General features: G+C 42.4%; 1 protein-coding gene across 1 annotated transcript in view; it reads left to right on the top strand.

Moving 5' to 3' along the window:
* The first annotated feature begins 7,464 nt into the window (after window positions 1-7,464).
* PON1 (paraoxonase 1) overlaps window positions 7,465-12,351 on the top strand; it is a 34,799-nt gene continuing 29,912 nt past the window's right edge. The window contains exon 1 of the mRNA XM_030307984.1: window positions 7,465-7,619. Within this exon, the coding sequence (XP_030163844.1) occupies window positions 7,546-7,619 (74 nt within the window). The 5' untranslated portion in view covers window positions 7,465-7,545. The remainder of the gene's footprint in view (window positions 7,620-12,351) is intronic.

Raw genomic sequence — 12,351 nt, 5'->3', positions numbered from 1 at the left:
CGCTGGTAAGTACTAACCTGCTTTCTCTGTGCATTTCCCTCTTCTTGCTATTTCATATAAATGGAATCACACAATATGTGGCCTTTTGTGTCAGACTTCTTTCACTTAGCATAGTATTTTCAAGGTGCATCCACAGTGTAGGATGGATCAGGACTTCATTACTTTTTATGACTGAATAACATTCTATACAATGGATGTCCTTTCTTTAACTCTGTTTTTTATTTTACCGATCGCTGGTCTTATCTTTATTATTTCCATCTTTCTACTTTCTTCAGGTTTTTCAGTTTTTGAGATGCAGCTTAGATAACTGAAGCAAAGTGGTATATCTTTCTGTTGGTTTTGCCTTATATACATTGAGGTACTGTTTTTAGGTGCACATAAATTAGAATCACCAAAGCTAGACATAAGCATTTGGGGCTCCTACACTTCCTAACTAGATGACTTTGCATAAAATGGGGTAATCAGAGTGGTCACATTCCATTTACCAGGATGTTGTGAGATTATGTAGGTGGGAGCACTTTTTTAAAGTGCTCATTTCTCCACTTGAATAGAATTTTAGTGTTTGCTCTGCAATTGTTTTACGTCTACATTTGCAGATATTTTCTCATTTATTTCATACAACAAACCCACAGGAATTATCTTCATTTCACAAATGTTATTTCTGCTACTACAATATTTCAGAAAGTGGCCATGAATCTAGTATTCAAAGTCCAGTGTTTTTGTTTTCATATTTTTCACCTATAGTTGCTAAAGCTGCTTCGGGCAGAATGGTGTTATTGGAATTCTAAGTACACTGGAATTTCACACTTTACTGCCAACAAGGTTCAGCTTGTTCTAGAGAAAGAATACCAAGTGCTCCCACCAAATTAACCCTTTTGTGCTTGCCCAAAATTAAACTTGGCATCTGTGGCTCTGGTTCTCTGCCAATATATTGACAGTTTTTACTGAATCCTCAGCGAATTTGGGTTTTTGTGGAAAAATAAAAGAATCAGTACTTGTGATTTTTACCAAGGATGTTTTGGAAGTAACACTTTAATGTGTGTGAATAAATTTTTAGCACATGAAAACAAGGTAAGAAAGGAAAGGAATTATAAAAGTCAGTGTGAATTTTTGACCGAGTTTTGAGTTTTTTACAAGAGTTTTCTTTTTTTAATGTTGTGTTGTAAACTGCTGGTAATAAAAAGAAGTTCTAATTTAAAAAACCTATAACTTTCCACAAATTTAAATTTTTCATATTTCATGGATTTGAATAGAGTCTTTTTTATACATTTTAACAACTTTGAGATGGGAAATTAGTATAGAATTAATAGTTTCTTAGCATTGTGTTGTAGATTAATTGATAGTTTTTTTCTTTCCTAGTATAATAATAAAATAATTAAAGTAATAAAACAATAAAAATAAAATAATCATATATTTAACACCAATGGTATTTTAAAGTCAATAAAATATGGTATTTTAAAGTATTCCAGAGGCTCCTGTAATGCTTTTCAAACATTCATTCATTTCTTTAATCAATATATATTGGGTACCTAGTCTGTATTTGGTGCTAAACCAACAATCAGGGCTATAAAAATAAACAAAGCAGTATTATATGGGTTTATAGTCTAATGAGAAAATCAGAAAAGTAATAAGGTATTAATAATGCAGAGTGGTAAGAATAATAAAGAAGCATGGGGCAAAGGACATATGAAAAGGATATTTAAGAATTAGGGATCAAGAAAGACTTAGCCAAAGTAAATTCCAAATGTGTGCCTGAAGGAGCAAGTACTATTTGGTTATATCACAAATGTGGAATAGAGAGGTTTGGGGAAAAAAGTGTTTCAAGTAAAAGAGTAGTTGCAAAAGCCCAGAGCAACATTCCCACAGACAGCAGACCTTTCAAACTAACTGATTGTGGAGATCATTAATTACTCAAGTTATTTTCACTTCTAGACAAGGATTCTTAGTATCTGGCCCTGGCACCGAGGGCTTCAGTGAAATACTGAAACCTGGCACAAGTGTTTTGTGTATTTCTGAATCCAAGGGAAGAATTTACTGCATTCATCAGGGTCACAATGTTAGTTGAGTCCCTTCAAAAAAAGTTAAGAATGATTGCTGTAAGGTCTCACAGAGTAAAACAAGTAAACTGGAAACAATATTCATGTATTACCTAATTTATTCAATAAATAAATTAGTAAGTTAATAAATTCACTGGATCAGAGGATGAGGGCGTGGCATCTCCTTGTCTGCTCCCCAACTCACCCCCAGTCCCTGCTCCTCCTGTCTCCTTTATGCCCCATTCGCTGCCATTTGTTCATTCTTTCATTCCTTTTCCAAATTTTGAGCACCTACTGTGCCAGAAACTGTTCTAAGAGTTGAAGAGAAGGTAGATGACAAATTAGTCAAGGTCTGTGCCCTTCTCAAGTTTACTAGTGATGGAAGGCAGGCTGCCTACACGTAAACAGATAGACAAACAAGATGCCTCCATATGGTGAAGAGTGCTGTAAGGCAGGGATGATGAAGTCTTTAAGAACCTGCATAGAACATCCACAGTCAGTCACAGCTGACTGGAGCACTATGTGGGTGAAGAGTCTTGGAAACTCTGTCATGTCAGGAAATAGCCTCTTAATTGCTGTATCATGACAAAGTATGTGTGTGTTGGGTGGGGAGAGTTCCAGGGGAAGGGGAATGGTCACCATTGTGGAGGACCTCTTGGGGGGTTTGAGGAAGTATTTACTGACCAGAACAGAGATATGTCATTATTCTAACAACCAGTAGCTTTGTACTGGTGCTAACCATTTCATATCAGCTGTGGGGTCTTAGTGACTGGTAGTGGGCAGAGGGTGCAACAGGAGGCTATTATAAATAGTAACATTGAAAAAGGCCTCATAGGAGAGGTGACGTTTCAGCTAATACCTGAATGGCAAGAAAGAGAAACTCAAGGAGCAGTCAGGGAGCAGGTGAACATGAGGGATGGGGAGAACATTATAGTCAAAGGATAGCAAAAGCAAAAATGATGAGGTATAATAAGTCTGATATGTTTACAGAGTGATAGGAAGGCTAATGTTGCTGGAACATTATGCTGAGTGAATGATAAGAAATTAGGTCAGGTGATAGGCATAGTCCAGCTCTTGTATGGCCTTTTAGGCCATGATAAGAAAGTAAAATGAGAAGTGGGGAAATGATATGATCTGATTTACATTTTTAAGAGCTTGCTCTAGCTGCAATGAGGAGAATGGATGGGGGATGAGGGAGAGAAGAGTGAAGAGGAGTTTTTTTGAGCCTAGAGACAATGGTAGCCTGGGACAGAGTGATAGCTGTGGAAGTAGAAAAAAAGTGTGCAGATTCAAGATTTATTTGCAAGTTGTGGTGGTTTTAAAGATACGTCCACAAATCCTTTGCTATGCCTCCCCTCAAGAGGTAGAGCTTAATTCCTCTCCCTTTAAAAGTGGAGTGGAGTTGTTTGCTTCTAACAAAGAGAATATGGCAGAAGTGAAGAGGTGTCACTTCTGTAGTAAGATTGTGGTTTCCATTTGGGGGTCATGCTCTCTTGCTCTGTTTTCCACCCTGGGGGAAGCCAGCTACCTTATTATGCTACAGTTCTGTGGAAAGTCTCATGAGGCAAAAGACAAAAGACTGCCAAGAACCATGTAAGTGATCTTTGGAACCTGATCTTACCTCTTCCACCCCACCCCAGATGAGCCTTCAGATGAGAATACAGCTACATTGGTCAAAGTTCTCCAGAAAAACAGAACCAATAGTATAGACAGATGATAGATAGATAGATAGATAGATAGATAGATAAAAGGTGACTTACCATAGGAATTGGCTTACATGATCATGAAGGCTGAGATATGCCACAACATGCTATCTGTAAGCTGGAGAACCAGAAAAGCCAGTGGTATAATTCAATCCAAAGACCTAAGAAATGAGGGGCCACTGGTACAAATTCCAGAGTCTGAAGGCCCAAGAACCAGAAGCTTTGATGTCCAAGGGCAGAAGAAGATGGATATGTCAGCTTAAGTAAAGAGAGAGAGAGAGAGCGAGCATTTGTCCTTCCTCCACATTTTTGCTCTATTTAGGCCCTCAAAGATTGGATGATGCCCACACACATGAATGAAGGTTGATCTTCTTTATGTATTCAGTTTACTGATTCAAATGCCCATCTCTTCTGGAAACACTGTCACAGACACACCTAGAAATAATTTACCCGCTATCTGGGCGTCCCTTACTCCAGTCAGGCTAACACATAAAATTAACCATCTTAACAACTCTGGCTGACAGCTCAGCTGCCAATTCACAAAAGACCTTGAGTCAGAGATACCCAGTTATGCCACACCTAGGAAACTGATCCACAGAAATTATCAGATAATAAATGTTTGTTCTTTTTAACTGCTATATTTTTACCCACTTTGTTGTACAGCAATAGATAATTAATACAGAAGGAAGGCTTATGGGACTGACTGATATGTTTGGTGCAAAGAGGTATTAGAGAAAGGGCTGGGTGAATGAAGATTGGTTAAGTGTGGAGAGATTGGAGGACATAATATGTTGGGTGGGGAATCAAGAGTTCTGCTATGGACACATTTTGAGGTGACTATTAGACATTCCAGTGGGAGTATAAACCAGGCAGCTAGTCAGTGAGGACAAAATGAGCGCTCACCAGTCTATCAGTCATTAAATGTTTAATAAGGGACTACTTTTTTGCCAGGCTCTTTCCCAAGCTTTGAGGTCATAATGGGAAACAAGACAAAACCCCCAATCTCAAGGAGTTTGCTTTCCATTAGGCAGCAATACTCCACAATCATAGAAGTATATTAAGAAGATGATTTCAAAAAAATGAGTAATTAAAAATATAGGATAATGTCAAAAAGTTGCTAGAGGTGGGGTGTGCTACTTTATCTAGAAAGATGAAGAATGATTTATTAGAGCCACAGTAATAGACTTGAGCTAGGTGTGTATATTTTGGAAACACTAGCATACTAATGGTATTTAAGTCCACTGGAATTGATGGATCACCTCAAGAGAAAGTGTAGAAAGAGAAGATATTTTAGAACAAGTTCTAGGGCTTCATCATTTAGAGGTCAGAGACAGGAGGACCTGCAAAGAAGACGAGGAAAGTAGGGGCGGTGGGGGGGGGGGGGCGGGAAATGCAAGAGGGTGGGATCACAGAATGCAAGAGAGGTAAGTATTTGAAAAGAAGGGACTGATGATCTGTGCTCAATGTGGATGAGTATGATTATAGCAGAGAAGTAACCACTAGATTTGATAATATGGATATTATGGGTGGTTTAATAAGAGCAAATTCTACAGTTGAGTCAAAGGAACACAAGCTATGTTAGAATGGGTTAAATAGAGAATGGGAGATAGGAGACATTCCCTAAACTTAGTTGCTGAACCAATCATTTTCTTTTTTTTTTTAATTTTTTTAAACTTTATTTTTTTTAAACGTTTTATTTATTTTTGAGACAGAGAGAGACAGAGCATGAACAGGGAAGGGGCAGAGAGAGAGGGAGACACAGAATCAGAAACAGGCTCCAGGCTCTGAGCCATCAGCCCAGAGCCTGATGCAGGGCTCGAACTCACGGACCGCGAGATGGTGACCTGAGCCGAAGTCAGACGCTTAACCGACTGAGCCATCCAGGCGCCCCTTAAACTTTATTTTTGAGAGAAAGAGACAGAGCATGAGTGGGGGAGGGGCAGAGAGAGGGAGACACAGAACTGGAAGCAGGCTCCAGGCTCTGAGCTGTGAGCACAGAGCCCAACGCGGGGCTCAAACGCACGAGTGGTGAGATCATGACCTGAGGTGAGGTCGGATGCTTAACCGACTGAGCCACCCAGGCACCCCTGAACCAATCATTCTCTTAAGCTCATAAACAACGAGTAAGGAATTTGGGCAGGGTTCAGCAGGTAGATTCTTCTGCTCCACATGGTGTCAACTGGGGTGACAGTGGTATTCAGTTGGTGGCTGGACTACTCTGGAGTGTCCAAGAAGGTTTCATTCATACATCTGCTGCCTTGGTGTAGATGGCTAGAAGCTGGCCATTTTCCCTCTTCATGTGTTCAGAACCTTGCATGTGGACACTCCAGTGGAGTGATCAGATTTATTATGCTGAAGCTCAAGGTTCAAGGACAAGTATTCCAAGTGACAGGAGGTGGAAGCTGCTGGTCTCTAAGGCTGTTCCCGCAAACTTGAATAGCACCACTGTGTTTTATGAATTAAGGCATTCACAGAGTCAGCACCCACTTGAGGGGAGAAGTCCTGTGCCTCAGTTCTTAATAGGAGAAGTATCAAAGAATTTGTGGCCATCATTGAGCTGTTACAAGAGATGATAAAATGGAAGCAGCAACTGTTGGCAAATCTTTCAGAGATTTAAATATATATATCTATATATCTATATATAGATAGAGATATATATTTAAATATCTATTTCTATATCAATCTATCTATATCTATCTATATATCATATAGAGAGAGAGAGGGGGAGAAGAGAAAGAGGGCATAGTTAGAATGAGCAGTGAAAGAGCATTTTCCCCAGAATACTATGAGTGACACTAAAGCACATTGGCATCTGGTAGCATTATTCCAGAAAAGAGGAAATGATGGATGCTGCAGTAGAGACAGGTGTAACTGGGACCAAAATCCTTGAGAAGAAAAGGAAGGGAGGGGCTGGCCTTTAGTGAAGGAGGAAACACTTCATTCATGGTAATAGGAGAGAAAGGAGACATGGGTACAAAGAGGCACCTTCTTTCCAGCTTTGCTCAGAAGTCCCCTTATCAGTGAGGTTTTCCCTGACTCCCATTCTTTAAATGGCACCTCAGTGCTCCGTATCTTTCTTCCCTGCTTTATTCTTTTCCATAGAATATGTGCATATCCATAATGCATGCATGCATTACCCACAGCACTATACAGGCAGTAGTGCTATATTTTACTGATTTCTCGCGCATAACAGGGACTCGGCAAGTGTCAGCGAGTGCCCAGAATAAATGAACAATGCAGTGATGTACTTGCTGAGCTGTAAGGTCAGGAGTGGTGCTTGGAGATTGAGATGCTAGAAATCCAGATGTTTGAAGATGACACACAGCGGTAGCCTGGTGAGAGTAAAGTTAGATCTTAGGGCTTCTAATCACAGCCCTTCCTTCCTTCCCTTCCTTCCTTCCTTCCTTCCTTCCTTCCTTCCTTCCTTCCTTCCTTCCATGTGTGTGCCATTTCTGGCTGAGTCACTGTGATCACATTACTGAACCCCTCTGAGGCAAAGGGATTAGGACCTTGCTGGCACAAAGTGAGCGCTCATAAAAGCCTGGCTCTCTTTTCCCACAGCTCTCCATTTCCACCAATCAACAGGCTGTCCCCTTCTTGCAGGGCATAGGCAGCTGTTCTCTGTCTCCCCTCTCAAGTCTCAGGGAGCAAGCAGCTCCTGCCTCTGCAGTGCAGCGGGGAGGGGAGGGGAGGAGCCTGGAGGGAAGGTCGGACCCAGGGACTGTCCCCGCGAGGCTCAGGCCACAGGCAAGCCAGTCTCCTGGCCGGCGGGTTTATCAGTCCAGCCATCCATTCCTATCCAAGCCATGGCAAAGCTGATGTTGCTCACTCTCCTGGGGCTGGGACTGGCACTCTTCAGGGATCACCGGGCTTCTTATCAGTAAGTTGGGCTGTGGTGAGGGCTGCAGCCCTGGTCCTCCCCCGCCTCGGCAACCCCAGGAGCGCCCCTGAAAGTAGGGTGTAGTCTTTTAACCGAAAGCCCGAGGGAAGCTTTAGATGCACATCCTGCAGGATTTTCATAAATGTTTGTCTAACTTTCGTGTGCCACTTGAAAACATGCCCTTGTTCATGGCCTGAGACATGGGGTAAGGAGAAAAATTGTCACTGGTGTGATGGCCAAGTTGTTGGCATACACAGATTGATTTTTCATGAAGATCTGTGTGCCTTGGCAACAGAGTCACTTCTCAATCTCTCTTCAGGATAGACTAAGGATCCCCCCCCACCCCGATATTGTGTAGGTTAGGGAAGAGCCATGGCGTAAACCCCAGCCACAGTGTAAATCTTCCCAGCTTGCAGATTGTCACCTTGAGGCCACACAAAGACACAGAATGCATGTGGAGCAGATCAGGTATGAGCAAACGCACCCTGTGAGGGTCTACTCCCCACACCCCATCTGCTCCAGTTGGGCAGGGGTGAGGGGTGTGGGAAGGAAAGAACCCTGGCTCAACCCGCATTTGATGTCCTGGGTTCTTGCTATGTCCCTTCCATTATGAGATCTTGGGCAAATCACTTCACAGCTCTAACATTGTCTGCTTGAATAAGCCTGAGCCAATAATCCACACTCATACATGAAGCAGCTAACACGGTGTCTGGGACACAGTAACTATTCAATAAATGTTAGTGCTCTGCTTCCCTTAAAGTATTTATAAACCCTAAGGTACTGTAAAAGGGAGGAAAGTTTTTAAGAACGTTTCAGTAGTTTGATGGTAACTTTACAGGGGTTCAAAGTCTAGAGATCACCCTAGTTCCTAAGGTTTAGTCAACATCTTCTTATTTACTTTGAAGTAAAACATTACTAAAAATCAAATTGAACATTTTGGATCTTTAAAAAACTTATATGACCCTAAGCTTTCTTTCAGAACAACTTTTTGCAAACTATTGGGTTTTTTTCTTCTAATTGTTAATTATTTTTATAATCACAAACTATCAGAGAAGGGTAATGGAGAGTTAGTGATGTGGGTTTTAAAATCATGTAAAAATTACAGTTTGTGGATTTTCATTAATCATAGTACTCTTTGGTGCTAAAGGAAAATCTCTCTCTCTCTCTTTCTGTATATATATATATATATATATATATATATATATATATATACATACACACACACACACACACACACATCCCCCAGCATATGTGTAGATCATGGTATTATCCTGGGATGAAAATAAATGAGATACAAAGATCTAAGCCCCCTTCTAGGCTTTATCCTTTCAATTCTGAATCTGTACCTGGGTTTCTTCTGCCCCTATTCTTGCAGAGGCCCCCCACCAAGATGTCTCCCAAAGGACTACAGGTCTGCAAGGAGGGAGTGAGGGTCTATCTTTCTGGTTTACCTTCCTTAATTTACTCTGAGAATGAAGACTGTAGGCATTTTGTATGTTTTTGTGTAAAAGCATAGCTTCCCTACCCCAGTCATAAAACGTTTCTCTCTCAGCATGTGGTCTTAGCCTATGTGATTCACCATTAATACTTCCCCAAGTTTGTTCCTTGGAACATGAGCCACAAGATTTGCTCCACGAAAAAATATGTTCCTTGGACACATACATTTGGGAAGTGTTTTCTACTACAGCCTTTCCTACAGATTGGCAATGCATTCTGGCATACAGGAAGCTTTGAAAAATTCTTCAGCTAAAATAAGCAACAACAACACAAGCCATCATTTCACAGACTTATTTGCCCACACCTCCATTCCCCTTTTTGGGTACCATCTATCAGCATCCCGTAGAGCTCCCTGGGATGTAGTGTGAAAAGGACTATCCTATAGCAGTGATTTGCACCAAGGCAAATTTCAACCCGAAAAAGTTGGGACCTATCCTTGGGCAGCAAGGGGACCTTGGCCTTAGTTTCTGGGCCTCTAGCCTGATTCTGATTTTTCCAAAAGGACCAAAGTACAAAGTATAATGGATGATAGCCCGACATAACATCAGTCCCTGCACGTCCCTTTGTTGGCGTTACCTGTGGTTTCCTGTCATGGATAATGCGTCTGCAGGAGACACTCTGCTGTGGGGCTGCCACAGTGGGAAGATATGGGGTCTGGTTTGGAATTAGGAACTTACTGCTTTATTTTCAGCACCTGGATTCAGCGATGGGGGAGGGAGCCTTAATCTTTAAACTTCTGTCTGTAATCAGACCACCGAGAAGGGAAGAGGAAAGTGTGAGGGAGCTGGACCTCTGGTTTTAGAATGGAAAGGGGGTCTGGAAGAACCTCAGGGACAGGAGCAATGTGGGGCCAAGAGGGTGGGGGTTATGGAGATGGAGAATGGGAACAGCCCAGGCAGGAGAGGGAAGGGAAATTGCATGCACTATTCCAAAGGCCCTGAAGCCTCTTTCCTCAAACGGGCTGCGGACCAGATGCGCGCAGGAGGATCATCTGGGAGCTGCGTCTAGTTGCAGAATTCTAGGCCCCACCCCACACTACTGAATCCTCATTGGCATTATTTAATAATGCCCGGGAGATTTGTATGCACTTCTTTAAAGGACCTGCAAATGCTGCAGCACCCATGCCAGAACCAGATCAAGAGATTCTGGAGGATCAGTAAATTACCTTTGTTACACTTTTAGAAATAAAGCCTTTGAGTCCCAGAGAAGATTGTGAATCTGCCCAAGGAAGAGAAGGGAAGAGATCGTGCCCCGAGGCCTGCATCAGGAGCAAGCCAACCCCCACAGTGGCTACACCGTCTTTTCTTCAGAGATCGGGTATACAGGAGTGGGGCAGGTTCCCAGGACACTGCATTGGCCTAGGGCTGGAAGGAACTTGCAGAAGGACACAAAAAGTGTCTTGAGGGGGTTCCCTGACGCTTTTGAGGTGATGACAGCACAGAGGAAGGAACTGAGAGGGCTCCTCTGGACCAGCAGTCTCCCCTGTCCATCTGTGAAGTCAGCTGTTGTGACCTTGTGGGGTGTGCATGGGCAAGTCCCGGGAATGCCTTGGACTATGATATAAACAGCACCCTGTGGGGTGTGGAATGTTACAGCTGGCATCTATAGCAACTTCCCCACTCCGAAGTTGCTGATTGCAACGCGTGACACCGCTGTTTCCCGTCATTAAAAGCTAGTGTTTGCCTTTCTGCCACCTCATAACCTCTCCACACTCCACACTACAGGGGGAAGAGGGCAGGGGTGGCTTCCAGCAGACCTGGGCTGGATGCCATTTCTTCAACTTCCAAGTCACTCTACCATGCTGAGCCTGTCTCTCCACCTGAAAAAATTATGGGATAATAATACATATCACAGTAGGATAAGTATAAAATCTGGCACGTGAAAGGTACTCTGTAAATGTTAGCTTTTATTATTGCCATATGCTTTTTCAAAAATCCACCTATGAATGATCCACCTAATGAGCGCTGTTTGAATATATAGTATAATAATTCCTCATGTGACCCTAAGCTAAGGACAAACAAATAGCTCTCCAGTCTTCCCTATCAATGCAACCAACACCATCTTCTCCATCTGATGCACTAGCCTAGTAATTCCAGAAAACAATTTAGCAGACATCTACGGGGTTCCTTCTCTCTGCCGGCGCTGGGTTCCTGCTGGGTCACAGGGACGAGCAGGATGCGGTGCTATTTACTCATAGATTTCAGAGTTTACTGTGAGCAACAAGACCAAAAACTGATAACTGCAAAACACTTGGGTAGGAGACCTGATAGCTGTATATGGGGAGGTTTGTGAGGATAAAGGAGTTATTCCTATCACAATAGACCAAGAGGAGCTACAGAAAGTCATGAGTAGGAGTCTTCCCCCTGGATTAGGAGGCATGGGTGTTCTAGATGGAGGGAGAAGCTTGAACAAATGAAAAGTGGTGTGAAAGCAATATAGAAAAAAGGGCCCCTAGTATCATGACACCTCATTTCCAATCCCAGCTCTATGCCTTTAAAAAAGCAACAAGAAGCAACGTACTTTGTTTCCCTGTGCCTCGGGTTTCTTACCCATCAATCAGGTGAAAATTAATCATCGTCTCAAAAGTAACAAGGAGAGGAGCACTTGGGTGGCTCAGTCGGTTAAGCATCCGACTTCAGCTCAGGTCATGACCTCACGGGCCGTGGGTTCCAGCCCCTCATTCAGCTCTGTGTTGACAGCTCAAAGTCTGGAGTCTGCTTGGGATCCGGTGTTTCCCTCTCTCTCTGCCCCTCCCCCACTTGCACTCTGTCTCTCTCTCTCTCTCTCAAAAATAAATGTTAAAAAATTTTTAAAAACATTTTTTGAAAAAGGTAACAAGGAAATCAATTGAGGAAGTATGTGTAAGAGCCCTTAGCACAGGTCTTGGCACACAGTAGGTCCCAAAAGAGAATATTGGATGAATGAGGAGTGTACAGTGGCAGAAAGTAGACTGAGGGGGCTGCATACGGCCCCAAGGAAAGTTCCAGAGTGGATTTCTTAATACATAAACTAAAGAGCCTCGCTTTCTTTTGTAAGAAGCAAGCACATCTTTGCAAAGAATAATTCATAGCAGGGATTGTGTGATTTCTGGTCAGACTTCAGAGGCCTTAGGAATCAGAGACACATCTCAGACATCGAATTTTATCCCTTGGACCCAGAACATTTGGACTTAATCAAGCTCTTGACCAGATATTTCCTGATAATTGAGACTAAGGTAAAAACATATGAGCTGGAT

This window comes from Lynx canadensis, chromosome A2 (genome assembly GCF_007474595.2).
Source record: "Lynx canadensis isolate LIC74 chromosome A2, mLynCan4.pri.v2, whole genome shotgun sequence".
NCBI lineage: Eukaryota > Metazoa > Chordata > Mammalia > Carnivora > Felidae > Lynx > Lynx canadensis.
This window is presented reverse-complemented; position numbering and strand designations above follow the sequence as displayed.